The sequence below is a fragment of the Euwallacea fornicatus genome, chromosome 26 (assembly GCF_040115645.1).
Source record: "Euwallacea fornicatus isolate EFF26 chromosome 26, ASM4011564v1, whole genome shotgun sequence".
Lineage (NCBI taxonomy): Eukaryota > Metazoa > Arthropoda > Insecta > Coleoptera > Curculionidae > Euwallacea > Euwallacea fornicatus.
The window spans coordinates 1,475,627-1,503,619 of NC_089566.1; the positions used below are offsets into that span (position 1 = coordinate 1,475,627).

Consider the following 27,993-nt stretch of genomic DNA (forward strand, 5'->3'; position numbering starts at 1 on the left):
TTCTGCTTTACCGTCCAAGGGAATAATCTGAAGAATGTGAAGATCTAATAAAATCCTGAACGTCGATCCTACATCGTTTTACATTTTTAACCATTTACGTCCGAAAGCACTTTTATTATTTCAAAAGTTTCACTGAATAAACGGCAAATATTTACGTGATGTAGAATTTACCGCACACAAATGACAAGTAGTTACTGGGAGCAATCTTTATTAGATTTATATAAGCACCTCTACAATTACAAACAAAATCGATTAATGGCATTTAGTGATATATAAACAATATATAATTCTATAACAATACTGGCCTTAATAAATTTCTTATTTATTAATTTCTACTTACAGGGTATAACACTGGAAACTGCACCGATCAAGGGTGGAAAAATTACATTACAACTAGGCGAAATCTGAATAACTGACAGTACATTAAATTTGATATGTATGATCATTAAAAAAACCTCACAGTAGGTGAAGTGTTTACCGTAGAGAACTGATTAAACAATTTACAATTTATCATCAAATATGTGAGTAACAGAATCGACCCCTGATACTGAATTGGTAACTGACATATCTCTGATATGTTAACTCCTACTTAAGGTAGTTATTGAATGCTTGAAAAATATGTACTATGTTTTACCTAGTGAGAAATGTTCATCGTTTAATAGCACATTATAATAAAAACACATAATAGATTCTTGCAATTTTCATAATTAAATATTTCGAATAGAGCAATTAAAAATACAACTTTTCTATCGCTTCGTTTTGCGTATTTAGTTTCGTTTTCTAGATTAAAATTAAAATCTAAATTGTTGCATATCTCTTAACCGATCTCTCGTTTGGTTTTGAAAATTGACGTCGAACTTTCACCCTCATAACGCATTATCGCTGAGCAATCTTGCGGGATTCATTTAAAAAAATCACGAGTTTAGATATTTTTTCATAAATTAAAAAGTTAAGTTTTGTGATGGGACAAGTATATATTTTTGTTTTTATATGCTAAACGTGGTGATCGAATTGTGAGTTATGGAGTCACGTGAGAAAACCAACTTAAAAACCTTGTTAAGAATCGTATATAACGTATAATTCGAGAAATTATAGCTAGCCAAGAGCACAACTTTCATTTAAACGAAATGCATCATCACGCCTCTAATTTGTTTTTCAAATGATTATTGATTTTTTACAGTCTCCGCTTGCTGCCACCGTCAATTGGATCTGGACAATGGTGCCGTGTGAAGCAGGAGGTATGGACAAACTTAAAATATGCAAAATATTTCATATTTCAGTTCAATATTTCGGAAACTTGTATATCGGAATATAGGACATATGAAATTCTTGTCAAATTCCAAGGCGATTTCAATAATGCAGTAATTATAGTATAGGGTGTTTCACTTAAAATAAAAAGGTTGACTTCGATTTGCGGAAGTACCATAGTCTTGAAAAAATTTGTTCGATGGCCCCTATGGACTTGACTAGTGTCGATTTTTCAGACTTGTCCTAGTAGGACACGTTTATTTCTGATATAAAGAATGATGCAGTACCTAACATTAATATTATATAAATTAGTGACTAGTATGGCACATAAGTGTACTGTTAATGGTATTTTTGGTTAAGTTGTATTAAGTGCATACCGTCTATGAACGGTTTAATAATAAAAAATACAAATATTTTATTTATAGTTCGAAATCGCCGCAGGAATGTGTAACGGTACGAGTTACTTAAATAGCATCCCAGAAATTTTATGCAAATATTAATTCAATATCCCGACAAAAAGAAATGGAATCAATCCCTGCAATGTTGCAACTTAAACTCTATTAGACAAAAGCACTCTGGGTTTCATCACAAGTTGCACCAATTTTTCTCCGTTATAGTTTTCACTTTTGCTTTCATACTTTACTTTCAGGTCCTGAAGCATTTTCATGTCCTCTGAAAGAACCCTGAATGTTAGCTAAAAAGAGCGCTTGCAAGTGACCGAAATGCTTGTGATACCAATCGGGAGCTCGCCCCATCGTCTCGATTCTAGAAAGATGAATAAGACGGGATTTTCCCGAGCCGCATGGCTCCACGAGGTATCTGGAGGCCAGTACTAATCCCCTGATAGTATTGGGAATAGAATGGGCATCTGGATGTTCTACTGAGGTTTCCACGAGCAAACAAGCATCCCTTCCAAGATCCGTGCGCCATGTCCGCACCACGCAGTACTCCTCTGATGGTCGCGGGGCTATACTTCCACGTACAAACTGATATACCTCACTTCGCGGCTCCAGCTGAATAACAATTTTTGAGGAACGCAGTTCTAGGTCCCAAATATGCCTTTCTCGTAGAATTCTGTGGAGCACTTCGAACGGTGGAGCTTCGATTTCGGCGGTAACTTTCCAAAGTCTCAGAGGGATGCCGTCAGCGACTTTTTTATAGGCAATTTCAACTTTTTGTTGATGACTATTGACAGAAATCCAACCGCGTTGTTTGTCTTTAGTTTCCCTGAGCAAATTTGCCTGGCAATCGTTTAAGTACTCACGCCAACCCTTTCCGCCCTGCTCGAAACCTAAATCGTCAAGTAACTTCGCCTTAGCTTCTTCTACTTCACTGGTTTTGCATTGCTTCAATATATCGGTGGGTACCTAAAAATTCTACATTGTTACTTTGTAAAACTTCAATAATTTCGGAAAAAAGTGAAAATAATCCAAATATACAAGGTGTATGAAGTGTTGTGATTTTATTTTAAAGAGATTATTAACTACCTTAAGAGAATCTGATTAAACCAAAACCACCGTAGTAAAAACTATGTAATAACAGGGGTAAAGTTTTTTAGACAATTCGTCCCTTAACAAATGTCAATAATCTAATTTCACCTAAATCATTATTATTCAACCTTCAGTCAGTTATTCGAAGTTTTACTTGAGTGCGGTACTAAACACAACGTCTCGCTCTCCGTACCCAGTAACTGGCATAATTTGCAAAACTTGCTCTGCCTTCAGATTATGTTGGTGTAAATCATGTGCTTCAGAAGACCTCACAAGCAAATATCGAAAGGTGTTAGATCCAGTTATCGAGGTCATTAAATAGAACCACGACGACCAATTCGATTTTTTTACTTTAACAAATTGCAAAACACTAACAATCGGCAAATATGAAAAAGTACTAGCAGTACCCAGACGTTCGATTAATAGTCGTGAATACATGAAGCCATTAATGTAAAAAGTTAATTTATACAAACAAGGTTTAAAAATCGTATCTCTGCTATTATTTAACGTGTATTGTTGTGTTTTTGATTTAGTCGACTTCTTTTGCAGCGATTCGTCACCCCCCGAGACCCCTGTTTACTTACACATTACTGTGTTTGAAACTATATAATTAACTTAAAAATATTAACACAAATTGATCTTACCTTAAATAAAACGTCGTAGTTTTTTAAAAAATACAATAAACACTCGTAACCCGCTTTATTTTCCGCCAATTCTTTAGGATGGGGCGAACCAGAGTTTTGTTTTAATGCTTGAGCGTGATGGAATAGAGTTGGTTCAAAACACATGGCCAAATTGCTTTCGTTCATTTGATTAATATCGGAATGTTTTGATATGGCCAGCATGAAATGAAGCAGCGCTTGAAGAAGCTCAAGGTGTTCGTCCGGCAACAGTAAGGAAGCCCACAATATAGACTCTTTTCTCAGGGAATGTGGTACATCTATAATGAGATAAAAACGAGGAACATCAATAACAACACTTCGAAATGGAGTAGACATAGGGTGGAATAATTTGATGCGAGCATGTGACCTTTGAACGGATTAAAGAGAAGGCTACTCGTACATCATAAAACCGAAGGCCTTACTGAAAGCTTTTTTAAAATCTTTGATGTGACAAATTGTGATAATAGCTCATAACGTATACTGAGTTTTGCATTAGATGTAATAGAAATTGCAGAACAAAAAACAGAGAATGCGGCGGTCCGCCTGAAGATATCTTGAAATAGGCCATAAGTGAAGGATATCGAAATTTGAAACGCTTTTTCACATTTAAATACTAAAATAGATTTCTGATTTTCAATCATTAACAATAAAAAAAAGAAAACTTACGCTGAAATATTAATATAAAAGTTTCAGAAAGTCGGTTGGTTAGCAGTACTTCAGGCAGTTCCCTGAAGTATTGTTTGACCATGTCAGCAACGTCATAAGATTGCTGATCGGAGTAGTCCACGTATAAGTTAGTTTCAACCAGGTTTCGCAGGGCCTGTATTCTGGACTTAACACCAGGCCTTCGAAAAATGCCGACTTGATCTACGGCTGTCAGCTGCAACCAGCGAAGTGCCTCTTCAATATTCCGAGGCAGTACCTGACCAGATCTCTGTAAAGCGATTGTGACAGGTACACCAAACACGTTTTTATCTGTAACGAAAATAGAGCTGCTGCTCCGAACACTGGATAACAGTTTTCGGCGTTTGTAGGTACCGTTTCCAACATTCGGCAACCCTGAAGAACGGGTTATACAGGGTGTTTGGTTCACTGGCGCATATTTGATGGGGGGGTGGTAGGCAACGTACGTGACAGTTGCCGCGTCCCATTTTATAAACCGTTTCTATAACTTAGTTGACAAAACGTGGGCAACTTCATAATGGATCAAATGATTTTTGGAACTATTATTCCTTGTTCTTGACTTTTTCTCAGTTGTTAATAGAAAACAAGGAAATTCATCTCACTACCAATGAAACTGTAAATGGAAATTCGATATTCGTAGGTATAATTTGCAAATCCCAAAATATCTATTCAATCTTAACTGTTTTTAAACTTACTCCAAGTGCCTGGCTAATAATACCATGTCACCCCATATGATTAAATATTAAATTGACCACACGCTACCACACCTTTTTAGATACGTGTTAGTGAGCGACACACCCTGCATTCGTATCTCAAAAACTGTTTTGGCGTTTCAAGAAAGGCCGTGTCTAAATTATGAAAACAAAAGCTCACCAAGCGGTTAACCAGGTTGGGAAACGGTACACACCTTACGTTTACTTACCCTTATATACGGGAGCCTTGAACTTGCGTATAAGTTTAGTAAGATCTAATGTCCATCCAGTCCTGTGTGATGGACAGAATTTTTCCATATAGGCTGTTAACTTTAGTAAGGCTAATTTACGCAAAACTTGTAACTGGGCGGCAGTTAAGGTATGTAAAGGTGCTTCTTTCTCTTCGACACAACAATTCTTGTGAGGATCATCGTTGTTTGTGTTAGTAATACTTTCTGAAAGTTTTTCTAATACGTTATTCTGGATTGAATTTGAACTTTGAATTCCGTTTTGATCAGATTTATCTAGTCTATCAGTTTGTAAGTTAGTGTAATGTTGCGAACTTGGGGACACAATTAATTCGGGATCTGACAGGTGGCCCAGATCTAACGTTCTTAGATTGCACAAAGGAGAAATTAAGTCCACAGTGACTTCTCTTTCACTGAAGCAAATGCCATCTCTGCGTCTTCTCGATTTGCTTGATCCTAGACGTTTCAGCTTTCCTCTATTTGATGGAGTGTTTTTTTCAAATACATCATCTTTATATTGATTTTTAATGTTATTATCGCCGTCAAAAATCTCACAACTTCCTTCTGAATTGGCTGTAAAGATACTCAATTCTCATATGAACACATTTGTTAACTTGCCTTACAACCTGCAGTTGGCATACAAGTTCTAGACCATCGTCGAACGTCGCTCTGATATGTCCAATTGTCACTAAGGGCGCAAAATTCCTCATCTGAATCATCGGTGTGATGAGCAATACGATGTTGATGCAAATGTGCACAACTGTTAAGTATTTTCAATCGACGGAAAAGAGAATGTAAAGCATCCTTTTCGAGAAAGGGATGGTCTTGTGCGACTTGGTATATTTCGATAGGAAACTGCATATCTACAATGAACAAATTACAATTTTAACGTGTATCTATTATATTTTTAATTATACCGGGTGTATCAAAACTGATGTTAAAAATGATAGAACGCACAGGGGTCGTCCAAACAATATCCTACCAGAATGCTTCATGTAATTCTTTATACGGATCAAATTATCGGCCTTCAAAAGAAATATTATTTATAGTTTTTCTTTACCAATTTCATTTAAATATACAAGGTCATCTAATTGTGAGGCTCTCCTTTGAAATCTCTGTGTGTCAAATCTCCCAAAATTTCGCGATTTTTGTATTTTATATGAATCACACATATTTTTACAGAAAATTGAACATTTCCCTTTGCCTATTTCAAAAATTACGTAACTCTTATGTATTTATCTCCAGCCGTTTATAAAACATTTAAGCTCAAACATTAGCTAGCATGGGCCCTTCCTACCGGTCGCCTAACCAAGCATTCATAATTGAAGAAAAAGTCTTGAAATATTTTAAAAACTTTGATTTGTGCATTCATGCTGTAAAATCTAAGGAGGGAAATTAAACTTTCAGTAATTATTATTTACTGGTTATTTCCTCAATATTCTAAATATCTAAAAAACGGATAGAGATAAATGTATAAATGATTACATTTTTGAATTGGGGAAAATAGATTATTTGATTTCTGTAAAAACACACAATTAATCCATTTTAAATGAAATCAGTTCGAGAGATTTACAATGATCTTCTGTTCAATGTAACAGTAGATTGTGACGATATGGAGGAAAATATGAAAGTTTGCTCATTTATTTATCATAATTAAAGACTTTGGTAGTGTTCATATTGTACAATTAAAAGCGCTTTAAATTATAAAATACATTAAAAAAGTCTATCTATTAAAAAGGGTGAATATCTACGAGTTATTTTTAACATAAAATTTTCTCAGGTTTCAAGAAAAAGATTTAACATTTATGAATGTAATTGATTTTTCAAATTTGGAAGGCCACTAGGATCGATAAGGAAGCCAGATTGGTGCAAAAATAATATGAAGCAGTAATGCTATTTTGCCGTTCCCCGTATGTCCAATATCCTGAATACAAAATGAATCAGCGTATACTAGCAGTACGACAATATTTTAAATCAAGTATGAGCAAAAGTATATTACGAAATTGTGCGTTTTCAAGGTTGCGTACAAAGTGATGCTTTTTTTTTAAGTCGAGACCTATTTTATTATATAGGACTTGTTTGTGCTACGTACACCACTGACCATATTATTTTTAAGAAATCAGATTTATTGCTTAAATTAGAAATTTTTTGACACATTTGAAACAGTTTTCGAACTATTTGAGAAAATTACAGACGATAAATGATTTTCTTCATATCAGTTTCCAAATATAACGTTGCTAAATATTGGCGAATCAGAGTAAAAATTGGGCGTTTTCTACGTTTCTTTATACACAATGTATCAAAGGTAAGTAGCAATAAAACTGTGAGCACATTTCGTTAAAAACTCTAGGAGTGTGATTTAGTACGTTTTAAAAACTCTGAGGGAAAATTAAGAAAGTGACACACTGTAACTCAGAAACGAGGAGCTGTCCAACATAATTTTATTTGATATACTTGAAAATTAAAGTTCTCCATCAAGTGTCACAGTCCTGCTAGCATAAGCTGAGTCTCCCCGTGTAGTTATTGAAAGAACTACTAAGAGACAACCGATGCAATAAAATCGTCACATATCGGGCCCTATTCTGTAAGCAATAAAGGTAATTTTTAATATTCTGTTAATGTTCGTATAGGCGCAAATGGAAATTGATAGAATGAGGTTTTTGTTTTCATCAAAATGTAATAGGGGATATACTGACCTGTAACTACTGGTTAGTAGCAGCTGTTCAATTTAATATATGTTAAATGAATGTCAAACTTCCAAATACTCCAAAATAATCAATATTTGGCTTACATAGCGGTTATAGAAAAATTGAAGGCATGACAATGGTAACACTGCAGGAAAACGATTGTTTCTAAAATCTATACTTTCTTTAACCCAATTTTTTTTCAAACGATACATTGGAAAATTTATCGGAATCTTAAAATAAACATGATTTTTATAGAACAGGTGTTGTGTAAGAAGCTCAGAAATTAAATGTAAAAAACGAAACAAATAAAATGAAACAATTACATGACGACCACGCAGGAAAATCACAATGTTCACTTGCATTGCTCGACTTGGAACCACCCCTGTGTAGCTGTGAATTCTCCATTATTACCATATTATTGATACATGTAGGTACACACCATATAAATTGTTGGACTTATTAAACAGTTTAAAAAGGAAATAAAATAATATTACCTTCGTACATTTGTGCGTATTGTGGAAAGCCAGTTGCCCGCAGCCATTTGCACGCATCGCTAGCTTCAATTTCTGAAAAAAATATATGTCAGGTACTGGTTTTTCTCAGTTTCTGTATTCATTAATTAATATATATATAATTATATAATAAAATAATTTAAAAAACATATATATACAGGTCGTGAAATCGACTGGTGCTATAACTCTTAATATCTATAACTCTAGGGGGCTGTTCAGGATGTGGTAAATAATGATGAAGTAAATGAACTTCGTACATGTACATTATTTTAAAAACACAAATTATAAGAAAAATATTTAGAAACCTACAGAGTGTTAAAGTTTCGGACATTTTTCGTCAAACTTGGAACGAAACGTCTCGCAAAAGTCAAATCAACTCTCGTTTAGACTCAATTCCAAAATTCTACAGCTTGACTTCTTTAAAGCATCAAGACCTGTTTACAGTCCCAATTTTTTTGCAGTACTCCACTGAAATTCACTAATAACTTTGATTTTTCCCATTTAATTTAGAAACTTTTGTTTCTTGATTTTCTTATGTGCCACCCACTTTCTTACTATCTTCTAATTTGTAAATATATTCGAAAAAACGTTCTATTTTTTAATAATTATTCCAGGGTTGGAATTAGGAAATTTACAGAACCCTCCCTCTCTCTAGGGAACTTTAATCCTGGAGCAACGAAAAACGTAATAAAATATTTAGCGACAAAAGATATAAGCAAAATTCAAAATATTTTCGCTGTTTTGTGTACTGGAGTGTTCTGAATCTGAAACACTAATGGAAAATCGCGATACCCCAATAAAGCGTTATTTCTAATATTTTCTTAAATTGCTAGGAAACAGACAACAAATGTAGGTGATAAAGTAGTTTCTAAGGGGATTTAAAAATATTGATTAGTGGTTATCAGTGGTGTACCATAGAAAAGTTTGAGATAGCCTGATCTCTAAAAGAAAATTACCCTGCAAATTTTTGAATTGTGTTTAGATAGCAGGCGATGGGGATTTTATGAGATTTTTATGAGGAACGAACATCCGAAACTTGTACTAAATACCAGAAAAATGGTAAACTTGTAATAAAAAATAATGCAAAGTTTAAAACCTGTATATATATATGTTAATATATATTTTTCAAATCATGTTTATTTACGAAAGTGTCTCACTTTGCGATAACCTATCACCCTTTGAAAGGCTACAGTAAAACCTAAAACACCCTGTAAGTGTTCTGTATTACATTGGTCTTACTGTAGCTTTACACATGTGGCTTTTTGTACAGATTCATTGTTACATCTTACAATGTAAAATTTATCTTTTGTAAGTGAAATAAGTTGATCGGCATCACCCTGCTGGAATGTTCATGATTGATACACATTGAAAATTTAGTTTTATATAAAAATTCAGTGAGATGAGAATGGCGAATTAAATGCCTTAACGATTTGATTTCTAGTAAATGTAAATTTATTTATTATATTAATTATCGCTTTATATTGTTTGGTTTTTATTGTCGGTTCATATTGATGATTGTGGAACTAATTTTGAGTGTTTAATTAATTTCAAACCTGCAATTTGGGTGGTCCGCATTAATTTCCAAAGTTGTTCGGCTTTCCGAATAGGCCAGTTGTCGTTAACTTTAACACTGAGACTACGAAAAAATTTAAATTCCCTGACCCGGACGGACATATTTATTAACCAACGTATTGAACTACTCACCGGTTAAATGTCTATCGGACTGTGATCGGGAAGGCCTGTTCACCTGAAAATACAGCAAATCAATTATGCATGGGCGATCATCCATATGAATGGTTTTGGTTTCAAAGGCTGTATTAAGAATATGATTCTTTGCGGTACATCGATCAAAATAATGTATATCACTAATATAAAAATCCTTATTATTTAAACATATGTTTCTACTGAAACGACAGTTGAAGGTAAGTGAACAACTAGAACTATGAAAGGTTTAAAGAAGTATTTACATTGTTTTAATTTTCATTATGAAGTTTAGAGTTGCTGTGAGTACGTCTCAATTTATTCTCTCTTAATACCTTAAAATACGCTTTAATATATATACTGCGAATTGCATTGAACTGTTTTATATTCCTGAGATAAAATTTAGCTATTACTATTGCCAGACAGGTTTTTTTCAGTTCAATACTTTTCACACTGAATTCGTCGAAATTGCTCAAATCACGAAGCACTCAAAAACATTATCAAAAGGAAAAACTTTTTAGGTCGTCGTTAATCTCCCTCACTTACCCCTCTTGATTTCGGCCGTTACCCCTTAAAAAGTCTAAAATACTATTACTTACTCATTGCTCTTTTCATGAGCTGCGAAGTAAGGATTTAGCACCTAACACCTATTAACAAACCACCACTAGCCACATGATTTTTTTTTGTTCGAAATGACATTTCACAAACACTATGTATAGTAGTTCCCTAACATATCACGTGTAGTATGTTCTATAGCGATATTTAAAAGGATCCTACAGTTAATATAAAATACATTTGGTCGAGTCCGGACATTTTTATTCCACCCTTTTTGAACTCACTGTATAAATAAACGATTTAAATTATTTTTAATTACTTTAAGCATGTAGTTTTTCATACAAAACAACAGGTTAAGACAATAAAATACTAATACTACTGCTATAAATACAGTGCATGCAAAATTAACTCAATAAAGTAATATATTCACATATTTATGCGCAATAAAATAATCAAAAACCTTATCTCACCTGTTGCTGAGGCGACACTTTCTCTAAGAAGGGAGCGGAATTCGATTTTGTACTATTTAAAGCATTGCTGAGTGATACAAGGGTATCCTGCTCCCACAGAGATTCTTCTGAACATTCTACATCTGAACTAGAAGACGATTCCCATGTTAGATTCGTCGAACTAACAGACGGTGAAGTCTGAGTAGCCATATCAATTCCGTTGATAACGCATGTCTACAAAGATAGAAATATGGAATTTTTTAAAAGGCACTGATGGCGAGTTTTTTTTTAATTTTTAGAGAAGAAATTTCATAAAGCAGCGATTAAATGGGCAAATATTTGCAATTTTAGGGGAGGAACTTAAATCTCTTTTGTAATTTCGTGATTCAGTTGATACATCAGCGAAAACGAATTTGGTTTATTTCTTTAAGTTGGTCTGGCTGAGTTATTGGTGTTTACAGAAAAAGCCTGTAATTACACTATGACTATGAAAAAAACGCATTATTCAAATTTTTATCTACCCATGTCTTAGATATGACAAACTTACTTTCTTATGCGAAGCATTTCTGTGCACAATGATCTCATAATCCATAGCGATTTCTTTGGATTCATTACCAAATTTTAACGTAGTGCGTACCACGAAATTGGTTAGAGTAATTTATTTTGATCCGCAAAATCATCTAACGATTCCTGTAGGCTAAAAATTTTATTTTTGTTGTTTTGCAGATTTTTCACTTTTTTATATGTTTAGTGGAATTATCTTTTGTAATGAAAATAGAAGTTTGTTGATCAAGGCCAGTGAAATTCTTCATATTAACAGCAAAACGTATTCTCTCAAAAAAAAAAAAATTATTGCAGAAAATAATTAAGCAAAATTGCAAATAAATAAGGAAATATTGAAATTTTTAGCAATGATGAAACATTTCAACGGCTTCGGCACCCAAAGCAAGTGAATCCATGGTACATCCCGTTAAAATTTGGCATTAAATTTTTTTAAAAATGCCTAAAAAAACTAAGTGGTTGTCGGTATCATTTTCAAATTTAGAAAAGAAACCGTTTAGAGGAGCAATAATCTATTATTTTTCCCATTAAAAAGAAGTGATGTCATCCATCAAAAGAAATCACTGATGTAAAAGTCCGATAAGCATATCGTAATCCGGGAAAAATATGTTAGAACTTTTGTATTTGTGCTAGTTTGCTAGAGCCTGGCTTAGAGAATAACTCAGCGAAGTTAACTTAAAAGAAATCGACGTTTTTTTTTTTGTTTCGACGCTTTCTCTAAATCATTTAGTCACCAATCGCTTTTTGAAAAAATTAATAGTGGCTTTAAACTGATGCCTTAAGTCTTCAACCCTTTCTTCAAATAACCAAATAACTGATTTTGTAACTCTGCCAGTTTCCTAGATCCTTTTACTAATCATGGAAAAAACCCCCGCCCTATATGAAAGAGTGATAGATTCGCTCGTCTCCTAGGGATTACTGGCTCGAAGAGTAACGTAAATTATTAAAACGAGCCATTATTATATTAGTAGAGGAGATACTTTATGCTTATTTCGGAAATACACGGTTCCATGATGTTATATCTATTCGCCTTCATTAAAACGAACGATGAAGCTGTGTTTCAGGAGAATCTTAAAAATCATCTTAATCCCTTTATTGCGAATTTAAGGTCACTTATTCCACTTCCATTTTATCCATTGAACACAAATAATTTATTTATATGAAAAAAAAAAAGAAAATTTAGCGCATTATATTCTTAAACAGGCATAGAATATCCAATATTAATATACCCCTGTCGCATAGCAAAAATCGCAACTTCACCGATTTCCCTTTTTTCTAACAAATAATTTTTTTGAAAATATTAATTTTAAAAATAAATAAATAAATAAATAATCTCCATATATTACGTGAAATGTATTTAAAAGAAGTGACTTACTGAATGTGTCTCCATATCCTCGGAGAATATATCAAAATCCATAATACTTTTTTCATCTTCAGCAAAGCATGTATGGTGGCTTCTCGAATCGCTATCGTCACTTGATTCGTCCCGACGGAAGTGATTGAGACATTTTTCTTCTTTCATTTTCCTTTGAAAGAACTGCGAACCCACTGGTACTCTAGCCACCGTCAGATCGTTTAACTCGTGGTTCGCTAACAATTCGGCTAAATCAGATCTGATATTTTTATCCAGTTGTAACAAAATTTGCAGATTATGCTGAATATCTTCTGGATCGGAATTGTTCTCTATATCGATTGCTAAGGCCCCTCGAGATATTTCATTAATTTTTGGTTGTTGAGCTGACGAGGTGATGCTGTCGTATGACGGGGCGAGAGGATTTTCAAAAACGCCATTGATATCGCCCTGCAACATTTTTGCCAATTAAGTAATTAAGAGGTAACCACTGACGCCAATACAAATTGCTACGTTGCCAGATATAGCGAGACTTGGCAACGGAGCGAATCATACTGAGTAAATCGTTTCGAAAATTTTATTGCAATTCAAAGCGTAATCGTAGTTGTTGTTCGCGTATTTCCAAATATGACCTGAAATAATTTCTAATGATGTGCTGTCTATGAAAAAAAATGAGCATACTAAGTCTCAGCTGTACGCACATGGTATACAGTATATGTTTTTATTCGTTTTGACATGGTCCCCAAATCCCTATCTAATTTAAAAAGAGTCGGAAACCTTTTATGGTCGGAGTAACATGAGAGAGTATTAAAGGCCGAGGGCAAATATTAAAAGAATTGTTTCTCCAAGAAGTTTGCAGCGATGATTACCATCAAAAACGTATTGCTATTAGCCAGTCTAAGCTTTGTACATGTAAGTTTCTATTATATTAAGACAAATTTTTAGGTTCCGTTTCAAATTGAATAGTTGATCATTTAAGCAGGTGTGCCCTATGACAGGAAGCTTCCAGTTAATACACAAATTGGAAGGAACACTTGTTAAATAAAAAAAAGTTATCGTCAATTATAACTACATTGTTGCACAAAGTAAACCACCATACTTCAACCATATATTCTACATAGAAATATAGTGATGTTTTTAGAAGTGATCATGATCCAAAAATGCTTAAGGTCCTATACACACCCTCTATTTTCATATACAAGTCCTCATGTTGTATACGTTTAAGGCGAACTGTTCGTTTTTTGTTTTACTTACCCTTTGTTAAGTTAAATACTGAAGTATCTTGGCTTAAACAGGTTGTTACTTTTTAAATTGCTTTGTACACAGTGTGGCTCATAATGAGCCTGCACGTAGGAGCGTAGGATACGTTAAGATTTATATAAGATAGCGAAAATGGTTAAATGCATGTCGAAAACCATTGTGAGCCCTTTCACTCTCGAGATAACTTTATAAAACCGACAACCTGCGCTTTCGAAAAAGTACTGTGTTTTCCCGAGTTCGAAATATCTTTCGAATCGGTACTAGAACGGTACAAGCATCGTTGAGGAAAATTTTTGCGAACAATTCACTCAATTTTTCGTTATGATATTTCAATTCTGAGGTGTCAGGATTAACTTTTTGCCAATCGCGTTGTTTGATAGATAGAAGTCTATCCTGACGAATCACACTCGAACGCAAAATGAACCTGGATTCTTGTAGTAGACCTAAGAACTTATGAAAATTATGCAGCACCACGGGACAAGCAGTATTAAATTGACAAATAAAAAAAACTTTTGATGGTGATATCTAAAAATTTAAATGATTTACTTCCATTGCACCTGACAACTTTCTTAATTTAACCACGATCTTAGTAAAAATTCCCAAAATATTTCGTGTATGCATGTCTTGGACCAATTTCCAACCGTAGACGATCTTAACTTTTCAAAAATCCGTTTCATGGGATATTTTTACTCTATCTGGGTGAACATTTTTAACATTTGGTAAATTAAAATCTTTCGATTCGTTTTAAAAAGTTAATACAAGAATGTAAAAACCGTTTTTTTCTAGATTCATTCGTTGCCGAATTACGACTGTTCGAAGTTCAAAAATGTCAAAATATCCATAGCTAGTGACTGCATTTCGAAAAAAATTTAAATTGTTTACAAAGTATTCTACATAAAATATCCGTAGAATTTTCAGTAAAATTCCAAAGTTCGATGATATAAGGGGCATTATATTTAAAAGAAAAAAGTAGTCTCTTGAAATTGACGTACCCTTTACAAACATGTACGGGGTTGTCCACGGAGCGCGCGCCGGATGATTACGGCTTTATGTATAGTTTTTTTTTAATTCCTTTTACAGTTATTTATACAACTTTATAAGGTAAATTTTAAAAATATTTTCATATATATAAGGTCTATAAACAAAAAAAAATACAACAGAAATTTTGTTTTGTCAAATGGAACACCCTATATATTATTGCATTTTTGAATTCTACATTCAATTTTAATAAAACTTTTATTAACACATTGGCAATTTTCGAATTACTAGTTTTCAAGATATGTGCAATTGGATGTAGAAAGTGACAGTTACGGATGTTTTCAAAATTGCAGATTGTTACCAAACGGAAAGGTATTTGGGAGCTCTTTTTTGACACAATGCAATAGAAAATCCGTATTTTAGTATGGTATCAAGCTATGCCTCACACTTTCTACAGGATGTTCACAAAAATAAAGCCAACTTGAACATCAAAAAATAGTGAAAACATAAAAATTTGAAATGGAACTATATACAGGGTGAGTCGGGAAGATCGTGCCAAACTTCAGGAGCGTGTTGTACATGAAAAATAAATGTAAAAAAACTGAAATGTTGTTATCCGATTTTCGTTTGTTTACAAGTTATAGCGTAAATAAAACTAAAACATAAAATTTAAAAAAATTATAAATTTCATAAGAAATTCCATAAATGAACGTTTGGATATCATAGTAAATGTTCAAAAATATTGCCATTAACTTCTAAACATTTTCGGCTTCGTCTATGAAGAGCATTCGTTGCGCTCCTGATTGTTTCATGTCTTTCTTTAATAGCAGCTACAGCATTTCTAATGCGTTGACTTAGTGCATCTTGAGTGTCCACTTTTACTCTGTACACTTCAGTTTTAAACCAACACCGCAAACAATAGTCTAGTGGTATGAGGTCTGGAGATCTTGGAGGCCAACTAATAGGGCCACCACGACCAATCCAACGTTTCTTATGAAATTTATAATTTTTTTAAATTTTATGTTTTAGTTTTATTTACGCTATAACTTGTAAACAAACGAAAATCGGATAACATCATTAGAGTTTTTTTACATTTATTTTTCATGTACAACACACTCCTGAAGTTTGCCACGATCCTCCCGACTCACCCTGTATATGTGTTCCATTAAAAAAAAAGCATTTTTTGTTGCAAATTTTTTTGGCAGACCCTATATACATGAAAACACTTGAAAATGTACCTTATAAGGTCGTACATATAACTGCAAAAAGAATTTTCGAAAAAAACTATAAATAAAGCAGTAATGGTCTGACGCACGCTTAGTGGACGACCCTGTATATACACTAAACAATGAAAAAAATAACAACCTCTGTAAGCCAAGAAGTTGTCAACTTTTTACTACTTAACTTTTTTGTAATTCTCATAGTTTTCAAAAAGAGATGTGAGGTCTCCTCCCGTGAGACACTCCGTGCACAATTTTAATTACCATTATTGGAAATATTCTTTAATTAAGTAGCCACACAATACATTATACATATACAGGGTGTCCGTATTTGAAACCCAGCCATGGGATCTCGGTAACTATAAAAAATAGAACATTAAGTTGGGACAAAGATGCGCAATTTGGAGGAAAATCTAAAATTTTGGAAAACCGTTTTTATCGTTTCGTATCACATATTACGCTTCAGTCTTGCAATTTTGTGGACATATGAAAAATCACGTTTTTACAAAGGCAAATAGCAAAGTAAAAAACAAGTAAATAGAGGTGATTATAAGCACTACTCAAAGTATTCACCATGTACTTCCAAGCACAACTCTACACGTTTCCTTAAATGGTGCTTTGATCTTAAAACATTTTTTTTTCTACTTTGGCCCTTAAGGTTCTGATCATCTTCTTTCGATACTCATTAATAACCGTGGGTACAGATTTATAAATGACGTTTTTCATTATTTCCCATAAATGATAATCAAATGGGGAATATCTGGGGAGCAACAGCCATATGATGCAACACCATCTCATTGCAACTAAACGGTGTTCAAACAGTTGATGCAAATGTTATTGATATAATCCTTAAGATTCTGTTGCTTCTGTTCTGGACGTGGTTCATAAGGTTCCAAACGAGCAAATACCCATCTATAGTCAGATAATCTTCGTAAATGCACAGGCCAACAATTGCATCGTCAAATAAACCAACCCATTAATTCAGCCCAACGTACTTGTGATGGACGTTTTTGGTGTTCTTGTGAATTCTCAGTAGGCGAGACATGTTGAGGATTCCTAAGATTGATAAACTTAGACTCATCCATGAATATTAGGTTGGAAACGGTACCCTCCCCTCTATTTCAGTATCTTCTGGATGTAAGACTTGCGTGATGTGACTTTAATTAAAGCAAGTGATATTTATGATTTTTCAAGACTCTCCAAACTACCTGATAAGATACGTTAACTTTTTTGGCTTTAACCCCTGCCGAAGTAGAGGGGTTATTTCGAAGTTAATAGAGAATTAAATTCATTTCCAGTTCTTATTTTTGTGGAGGTTTACACTTGGAAAATTTCTCCCACACACACTCAGCGCAAAAATAGTATTTTTTTACATTTGCACCAAACGGCACCCTAACATATGCTACATCATCATAATCAGAAAAAAAGCTAAATTAAAAAAATTTCAACATTCAAGATGACGTCCGTAAAAAAAAAGCTGATGATGGTTGCAGAAAAACGAAACGTTAGATTGAAATCATCAACATCTTCGCTGCGCTCAAATTTCGACACGGCGTTTTCCTGAAGTCCAAACTGCCCAACTTTACCTTGATTTAACTGACCCGGTATCTTTTATGGTTATCGAGATCAATCGTAGTGCTTCAGAAACGGTCACCATGTATATCGCTATGCACTGACAAATTAACAATTATTGTAGTGTGAAGATCCTCGCAAAAGAATGATTAGTGATCTCCGAAGTTACCATCAAAGCTGCGAAGAAATAGCATGCTATCCGAGGAATTACTTTAAAAGATCGTCGTATGTTCGACAAGATGAAGATATGGGTCCATTTTGGGCGAACAGGGGAAAGAAAGATCCCGCGTCCATTCACGGAAGGCTTTTAGTGGAAGAACCAAAATGGATATTAGTCCCAAAAAATCTTGACAATGAACCATTTTTTAACCTTAAGGGTAAAAAGCCAACGCACTGGAATGCCCTTACTTATTATTCAAATTTTGGAGACACACTGGAAAGTAGAAGGGACAGGCGCGACTTCAAGAATGATGTGGAGTTGAACCCAATCTTTTTTGCTGCGCGTGGCAAGAAACTCAATAATGAACCCTTTATGAATTGAAAATTGAAAGTGATGAAAAAGTGGCCCCAAAATGTAATTCTCTCTTGAATCAATTAGCTAACCTCCTGAATAGTATATCTAAAGTGTAGTAAATCCTGATATAATGAACTCCAATGCCTACTTTATAGAAAACATCCTTATCAATACTAAAACTTGTAATGACGAGTATCTACAAAAACTTCAATATTGAGTGTAACTTTGTAGTCATAATCTTTGAAATTAAATGTATTTTGATAGGTTAGAGATGGGAATTATCACTGGCTACAATGGCCGTAAGTGTTGCAATCACTAGTGAATCTGTACCATCAATATTCCAGATGTTTCTCCAGAGTAATTGTCTGCTAAAGTTTTACACCATTGTCAAAACGAAAATTTGACACTTTCATTGTGTATGATTACATAATTTATAATTTTTTGACAGATGTGTCAGTTATTTACAACTTCTCGTTTAACTAAATCTGACGTCAAACTGCGTTCCAGATTTTTTACATGCGTAATCAAGACGAACATAAATTTCCTCTTACAATGATGTGTGGACGAGTTAATGTTAGAATCAGAAACTGAAGCAAAATGCTTTATTGAAATTGTCAAAATGGCGTAATGTTTTTTATTGTTCGCGCTTAACGATGTGCGTGTGCTACGTTATTACATACGTCCACTGCAAAACATATCGCATCGTTGGACGTTCCACAAACGAAACTAGTGTGACAATGTGATGCAATAAAAACACGATTAATAGAAAATGTGGCGCCTTTCTCACAATTTCGAAGCCATTGCGAATCCTAAAATCAACTTATGACGCGTCATTGTAAAGGGCTTTTCATGCCCTTCTTAAATATGTGAAACATTCGAAAGCTTACGCTTAAAATAGTGAGCTTGAGGTGATTTCTGTGTTAAACTGAAACTCTAAGTAATTGTCACATGTGTCAAAAAGCGGCTAGTTGTGGACGTATTTGAAAAATTCTATTTTCACTTCAAATATGGACACAAATTTTCGGACGAACCCACAATGCAGAAACGCCCGATATTGTGCATCAATCATCTGTTAATCGATACACATCAGAATAGTTTTAAAAATTTACTTGGATACTCTAAACAACCATTTCTTAAAAAAATATATTATTCAACATGTAGGAATTGCAAATGCAGATTACTTTAATAGTATATACAGGGTGAGTCGGGAGGATCGTACCAAACTTCAGGAGCGTGTTGTATATGAAAAATAAATGTAAAAAAACTCAAATGTTGTTATCCGATTTTCGTTTGTTTACAAGTTATAGCGTAAATAAAACTAAAACATAAAATTTAAAAAAATTATAAATTTCATAAGAAATTCCATAAATGAACGTTTGGATATCATAGTAAATGTTCAAAAATATTGCCATTAACTTCTAAACATTTTCGGCTTCGTCTATGAAGAGCATTCGTTGCGCTCCTGATTGTTTCATGTCTTTCTTTAATGGCAGCTGCAGCATTTCTAATGCGTTGAATTAGTGCATCTTGAGTGTCCACTTTTACTCTGTACACTTCAGTTTTAAACCAACCCCACAAATAATAGTCTAGTGGTGTGAGGTCTGGAGATCTTGGAGGCCAACTAATAGGGCCACCACGACCAATCCAACGTCCAGGAAACGTTTCGTCTAAATGTTGCTTAACTTTTATGTTTTAATTTTATTTACGCTATAACTTGTAAACAAACGAAAATCGGATAACAACATTTGGGTTTTTTACATTTATTTTTCATGTACAACACGCTCCTGAAGTTTGGCACGATCCTCCCGACTCACCCTGTATAAATGCGAGAATAATGTATCTTTTAGAATTAGAAAAATTCATGGTGACAATCTAACAGTCTCAAAAAAACATCTAAATAATTAATTTCGATAAATCATGACAATGTGGGGCTGCTGACTACTTTGTTTAGCCTTAGATCAAAGTAAAGTCTTTCTTCTTAATGCCTGAGTCTATTATTTTTTACTCCTCAGATCCCTTTGAGGGCACTCTCAATTTAGCTAGAGTTTTGCTGGACTAACGCAATTTGGTAGGTATATTGTAGTTTGATCTGTGTCCACACCATTTCGGTCACTTGGTGTTTACATTGACAACGGATGACCAATAAAGAAATCGGAATAGGCGGTAAACCGTTGAAGGTAGGAACTAGATTGCGTCATCCATTATAGAAAATTGAAATATGCCATTAACAATAAATTATTATAGATAATAGATGAATTTATCGGAAAATGATATTTCTAATGCCTACTTCAGAATGTTTTTAATGATAGCCCTTTATTGACGCTTAAGTTAGTGGTCTAGCGATCAGATATATGAACTCCGCAATAACTATCTAATCCTATTGGATAGACATGTGTCTTTAGCAAAGCTACAGAGTACTGGTAATTAATGATTTCCAGTGCAACCTCTGGTAAAAAAAATGAACCCTCGTTTGTCTTGAAGCAGACGCTATGTTCCTTCCTTCTTTTCCCTACATTAACAGAGTAGATGGCATATTCTTTCAAGTTTTGAAACATTTATAAGAGGTAAGATAATGCGTCATACAATATAGGTACTCTCATATCTTGTAATATCGTACAACGTGCACACGATACTACCCTGAAGGTAGCCAAAGTATTAGATTAAAAGTAACAGGTAGTAGGTGCAATTACTCTGTACAAATTCGGTCTTGGAACCATTCCTTGTGATTATTTGGAGTTGCACCTCAAAATACAGCTAAGCAGGATGGTTAACTAGCAATCGCATCAGTGAATTATGGATAAACAAAAAAATGTATGATGTGAGAATTTGGCAATACGCCTAAAATATTTGCAAAAATAGGGCCTTCTTGGTACACCGATAGTGGCTTGTAACCCTGCGTAATTGTAAAAAAGGATCAAGAAGCATTTATAGGTACAGGCTGATTTGCTGACATCAGCGTTTAAGATGTTATACGATTATCATTATAGTTATTTTTTAGCCAATGTGGATAACCACTCATGTCCACATTATCAGAATACAGCTTAGAGAACTTTAAGACTAACCCTAAACAAGGCGAACAAGTCCACATGTACTTCCCCGAAAAACACGAACTGACAACTATATCTAGTATAGACGAAAATTATTATAATTGCTAAAAATTTGTCCATCATGTGGAACTAAATAGTGTTGGTCTAAGTTCTGCTCAAAATGCAAAACCATGTCAGTTTTATGGAAGTAAAATGTATTTCAGCCTTCCAACACTGCACAGAAACAGAAGTTGAATCTACAGAGTGTCCCAGGGAAAAGTATCCACCCTGAATGACTTTTCTGTTGTTTGTTAAAAAAAAAGCTAAAACACGACAAGTTTGGTAGGGAGGGGGACATTATTTGAGGAAAAAGCTGTTTTCTAAATGTCATCCATCTAACCCTGGAAACCACTCATTTGAAATTTTTAAATTAAAAGAGGGGACCGTGTTGTACTTCATTTGAAAGTTAATTTTATTCTGTACATGATCAAGTTTTATTTTTTTTTTGTAACTTGATAGAAATTTAACAAAAATCAAATAATTTTATGTTAATCATCAACGTTATTGTAATGAATGCTGAAAGTGTACACAACGTCTCGACGTCCTAAATGTATCAATAACAATGATATTTCTAAAATTCCATTTAAAATTAATAAACCCTAATTTATTTTCCTAAGAACAATTTATTGATATTTTCCTCTGCACTCGGTGCTTTTAGTATTTCGTGGCAAGACATCACTTTGTAGTTTGTTCAATTTTTAATTTGATTCAAATGGTTTACACGTTATAACAGAGAATCAAGATTATAAGTCTGTATTACAAAAACAATAATTCTGCAAGAAGAACGGCTCGTATATTCAATTGAAATCATTCTGACAAAATTGTATGCCGCCCTTAGCATATATGTAAGTTGCTAACGAGATTGGTTCCATCCGAAATAAATTAAAAAAAAACACGAAGTTCACTGTCCATTGAGAAGTGATGAAGTCCGAATCGCGGTTCTGGGACACGTTCAAGTGAAACGATTGCGGAAAATTTCGGCTTTTCAAAAAGTACTGCTCATAAAATATTAAAAGAAGTAAAATTTCATCGTTATCATAAAACTAGTACAGAAATTAAATGGGGATGATTTCGAACGTCCATTAGAATTCTGTGAATCCTTTAGTACCATGTTACACTTAAACAGACATTTATTGTATGATACGATATTTTCTTATGAATGTACGTTTTATTTAAATGGTGAAGTTAACAGACGTAACTGTTGTTACTGGAGTGACGTCAATTCTCTTTGGTTCCGGGACACTCATACTCAACCACCTCAAAAATCGAATGTTTGAGCAGAGACATTGTTTGATTACATTATTGGACCATTTTCCATTCCTGAAAACTTAAATGGAGAAAACTATCTACAACTTTTACAAGACGCCATATCTACCAGGATAATTGAAATACTTGAACAAGATCACCGTCTCTTAGTATAAGAATTCGTTTTTCAACAGGACGGAGAGTAACCACACTTCGCTGCTATTGTCCACCAATTTCTAGATGAAGAATTCCCTGGAAAATAGATTGACAGAAGAGATCGTGTGGTGGAGTGACTCGTTATATCCACGGACTTTAGTCTCCTGCGTTTTAACTTATAGGGACATTTCAAGAAGAAAATCTATGACACACAATCTGATTTTTTCGATGAGTGCAATTCAATAAGATTAGAAATGTTCGAAAATGTGCAACGATGTTGAAGATCTAAAGCTGTACATGTGCGTGGAATTCAATAGGGGCCACTTTCAACATTTCTTATGATAAAATAAATAAAATGTCAAATAAAAATTATTGAAACTAAGTTATTTGGTTTTTGTTTAATTTCTACAAGACCGACGTATAAAAGTAAAAAATAAAAGCTTGACCGTGTAGAGAGTAAAATTACCTTTCGAACGAGGTATAAGAGAACCCCTCTTCCAAATTCAAAATTTCAAAAGGGTGATTTCCAGGGGAAGAAGCGAGACACTTGGACAACTTTTTCACTACATAATATCCCCCTCCCTATCAAAGTTAACATATTTTACCGTTTCTTTTAACAAACAATAGAAAAAAAAATCACGGTGAACACTTTTCCCTGGGCAATGTAAAATATTAAGCCCTAAATCCATTAACACATTTTATTCAAGTTACGTATAGCACAGCCAGATAAACCATAACTTTAGATTACCAAGAGCCTTGCCGCAAAACCCTGACCTAATCGAACCGACGAGTCGAAGATTATTCTCTTATTTTTGCAAGAGCAGAACCAAAAAGAAACAGGTCTTGGATCCTGTTCCAGTTGTAGTGATGAATTAGTCTTGCTATAGTAATCACTTCACATTATATCTTTCACAATATTCTATTTTTGCTATACTTTTGTATATTCAATTAGATATTATGTATAATAACTTTCTTCTTATGTTATTTGATGGTTTTTACATTGATCAGAAGAGTAGATATTTAGGGAAATTGATTCTGAATTAAATGTAGTAGCAAATTCGGTTTTGAAACTAAGCGAAATAAACAAGATACGCAACTCGATTTAATATTAATAAATAAGGACATTAATTGCATGTAAGTTTTTCTTTGTTTTTTTGTTTAGCCTTAACTGATAAACTCAATTTGAAATACATACACCATACAAAACATTGAAGTGGTACTGCTTCTTTGTATATGTATACCTTTCCGGCCTTTGCCATATATAGATTCACTAATGAAAAGGAACAATGTCTATCAGAATAATAAGACAAGGGGTGTGACCTAACATAAACACTCAAGCTCACAACAATCGCGCAAACTAAAGGCAATGCAATTTTGACAAGCTTGCACATCTGTAATTAATACATTTCAGTACTAGTACTTTTCAATTTAAAATGGTTGTTAAAACATAGTGATTGTAAAGTTAGAGGACTCCTAAACTTTGCATTAAATTATGTATATCCCTCTTGAAATAAAAATTAATCACTTTATAAAATTTTAAATACCTTTAAGTTATTAGGTACACCCACATTCATGAGGTAACTTTTCAAATAGTCACCGTGTTGAATTCGGTATGTGTAAAACATAGAATATGTATGATGTGATGTTTTGTCAATGAACTTACCTCTGCTCCCGCTATATATTGAAGAAATTCTTGGTAATTCTCCGGATAATTCATTTTATTACTGTAAACTATTCCTCCATACCATTATCTTTTAGGATCTGTAATGTGGTGCAATGTTAGAAAAAAACAACAGAACTGAAACTCGTTTATAAAAGAAAATTATTTAGGTTGCTTCAGTCAGAACCGAAAAATATATTTTTTTTACATCAGACCAGACATAAAATTTGTGGTCCCATGCGATAAAAGATACCTGTGTTTCAAACCCGGATTAAGATTTTTTCGCTAGCTTCCTTTTCTCTCCTACATTTGCGAACCTGCATACAGAGTTATTCCTCGAAGCGGTTCATTAAAAAAATACTGAATAGTCCTAAGTACTCGTGTTTATAATTTTGTTAGAAATCACATTTTTTAACTAAATTTTTAGAGAATGATTAAGACATACAACTGTGTATATAGGGTGGTTCCAAAGTTGGAGGAATCCCTTTGCTAATCTCATTAATAAATAAGAGTAAAAAAAATTAACATTTTGTATCTTAGCACTTTTACTAAATAAGTCAATTCATTGAAATATGAAGCATTTGTTTTTTCTAAATTAATATTTACTGATTTCTGCAAAACCGCTTGAGATATTTGACCGAAATTAAATATGTGTGTAGGTGATGATGTCAGTTACAAGGGACACATAATTTTCAACAAAAAACAATATTTTCACATATAACGGCTAACTACAACCATCAAATTCAAGTTAGGTCCACAAGCCAAGCTTAAGTCTAAGTCTAATTTAATTGACTCTTCTACAAGAAAAACCCTCAATTTAGGCCACAGCTATCCATAGACTTAACCTCTTCAGATCCTAGATGTAATGAATGATACATTCGGTTCTCTTGTTTTAGCTTTGCAGTCTAGCATGTATCCCTTAAGATAGATGCTTTAACCACTGTAGTTTTTACGCATGCTCGCTTACAATTTTGTTTTGTTGGATTTAGTTGGTATGCGACTGCGCAATGATTAGAAAGTCAAAAACAAGGAAGTTATCTAGTTTGATGTAAATATTACTGACATAATATTGGACAATACAGAGCATCTGGTAACTGTATCGAAAAGATTAAAATTTTATACAGGATGTTTTGGGAAAAAGGACCTTAGGTAGAGGGTGGATAAATAATGTAAAATGTAGTTAACTGCAGCCAGAATGAGGGCCTTAGCTTGTGTCTTCTTTGAGATATAGAGATATAAGCATTTTAGTAAATTTCGTCGAGAACCCTATTTTTTTAATTTAAACTTGCTATTTCTCCACTTCTCACTAGTCACAACACAAATACGACTATATTTTTACAATTCATATTAAATTTCCTATAAGATATAATTTTTTTTTGTTAAATATGCTTTTTCAAACCCAACATAATCTCCTAAATACAAAAATCTGACCTTTCATATTTTTTAGTATTAGTCAATAGTAGCTTACACAATTAATTCCTCAAAATTCTTTTTGGAGCTTTTATCAAAATTGTTCTATTTAATATACTTTTAAACTGTATACCCACTTCAGTGTTTAGTGTTGGTCGTTTTCAACTGGTTAACACAGTATTTCCGACCAAAAGATTTTTCAATCTTAAAAAATAAATATTCTTTTTGGTGCATCTTGAGAAAGGTTATATAAATCACAAAGATTTTGAATATTTGGCCATAAAAAGCCAGAGTATCAATTATTTTTGACAATATTTCTTACAATTTTATTTCTTGCTGCATTTACAGTTAAAAGTTGTAGAATATTTTAAAAGAAATTAGGATTCAGAAAAGTTCAACCCATGCTGAACATAGTGTGACATGAATGTTATAGAAATTAAATAGTCAAATAATTTTGTCTGAAGGGTGAGTAGGCAAAGATAATATGTTAAAGAAAACCTTAGCCCAGTAAGCCTGAAGATCTTCGTGTTTAAAACTGCCGGTGGTATTCTGTTGGATTTTTGTCTTCTTGAAGGAAAAGGAATATGTCTGGAATCACATCTCTAGGATTTAAAACCTAAAAAAATTGATGTAGGCAACTAAATTGCTTTGAAGTTTACTGATATGTTGCTGATAGGAATTTGTGTTTACACAGACAGATAATTTACCCCAATTCTTTTAAACTTACCTTTGCCAAATGTTCATCTTATAAGGTTTACTCATGTTTGAGCCTGTAAAGTGCCAAGATATCATACATGATACCTTGTTTTTTGGTTTCTTTTCAATTCTGTATTATTTTTGATGCTTCAATTAAAACAATACAACATATGCTTCCGAAAAATTTGTCCTAACTTAAACTTGAGCCCAAATAGGTTCAGCTTGGCTTGTGGAGAATATGGAATTAGCTTTTCAATATAAAGACAAATATATAGTGTTTAGGTGATAAACTTCCAAAAAACACTACACAATAATAATACAAAAAAGATTAGATGGGTCCAGGTTTATTGAGATTGTTATACAAGTACTTACCTACCTCTAACCACCTACCTTCATGGTAAAAACCAATACCTTATCAAGTATACATTTTTGGCAAACAATTAAAAATTCACTGGGGCACGTCACCTACAACGGTCTACTGCATATATAAATAAATTCAATATCTAATGTATAAAGTACTATATGTGATATGACATGTGATATGCGGTGTACATAATATAATTAATATATAGTACTATTAATTATTTCAGTATAGAATATAGAAGGTCTACATTTTAGTTTATGTACTGAGTTGGTACCGAGTACTAAGTTTACAACTCCCACTTCCAACATATTCCATATTACGTCATAAAAACACAACTCTCAATCATTTCACAACAGTCACCAGTCACACCCAATTGAGCAACCAGTGGTGCCAGATGGTTGGCTTAGGTAGATACATTTTTATGTTTAGCATCACTAAAAAATCACCAAAAATAAAAAATAAATATATGATCAATTTTTACAATTTATAAATGTTAAGAGAAAATTTGCAGACACAGTATGTAACATTTGATACCAGAAGGTTGTTAAATGCCCTTTATTTCGACATACATTTTTGAAATTCAAGAAAAAGGAAATGGTACGTGTTAACCTTATTTACCCCCATAAATAGAACAAGAAAAAAACATGCTAATTTGAGGTATTACCCGTCTGATTTTGCAGGAAAATTGTTAAAAGTGGATGACGGGAATTGTCTAACATATAATACTTCTATTTAATTAGTCTTAAATGGATATTCAAGTTGTGGTTCGTTCGGCTCTCTGGTTATTTTTCGCTGTATGCAACAGCTACCTTAAATTAATATATTGAGTCCTTTACGGTGTTTGTGTTTTGAGAAATCATATCGCGCATTTTGTGTTTAACGTTTTATTTCACTCAACGAGGGAAAATTTAAAGAGAACACGCCCCAACACCAATACCAGAATCGGTGCAGGAATAGAACAAATGAAGCTGTCTTTTTTCTTTATCTGTGTC

The 27,993-nt window shown here is 33.5% G+C and overlaps 1 protein-coding gene across 5 annotated transcripts; it reads right to left on the reverse strand.

Moving 5' to 3' along the window:
* Positions 1-191: 191 nt before the first annotated feature.
* On the reverse strand, positions 192-27,887 carry cv-c (crossveinless c). Of its 5 annotated transcripts, none has more exons than XM_066296857.1 (12): positions 27,666-27,887; positions 27,049-27,435; positions 24,535-24,632; positions 12,865-13,290; positions 10,950-11,162; positions 9,928-9,970; positions 8,206-8,277; positions 5,651-5,887; positions 5,007-5,597; positions 4,067-4,375; positions 3,383-3,678; positions 192-2,615 (listed from the first exon to the last, which is right to left on the reverse strand). In XM_066296857.1, exons 3-12 carry the CDS (start codon positions 24,586-24,588, stop codon positions 1,881-1,883), a joined length of 2,976 nt encoding a protein of 991 aa, XP_066152954.1. In that variant the 5' UTR covers positions 24,589-24,632; positions 27,049-27,435; positions 27,666-27,887; the 3' UTR covers positions 192-1,880. The 5 variants fall into 5 exon arrangements, with proteins under 5 accessions (XP_066152954.1, XP_066152951.1, XP_066152952.1 ...); XM_066296854.1 differs by having other exon boundaries at positions 27,014-27,435; XM_066296855.1 differs by having other exon boundaries at positions 27,010-27,435.
* Between the last annotated feature and the right edge of the window lie 106 nt (positions 27,888-27,993).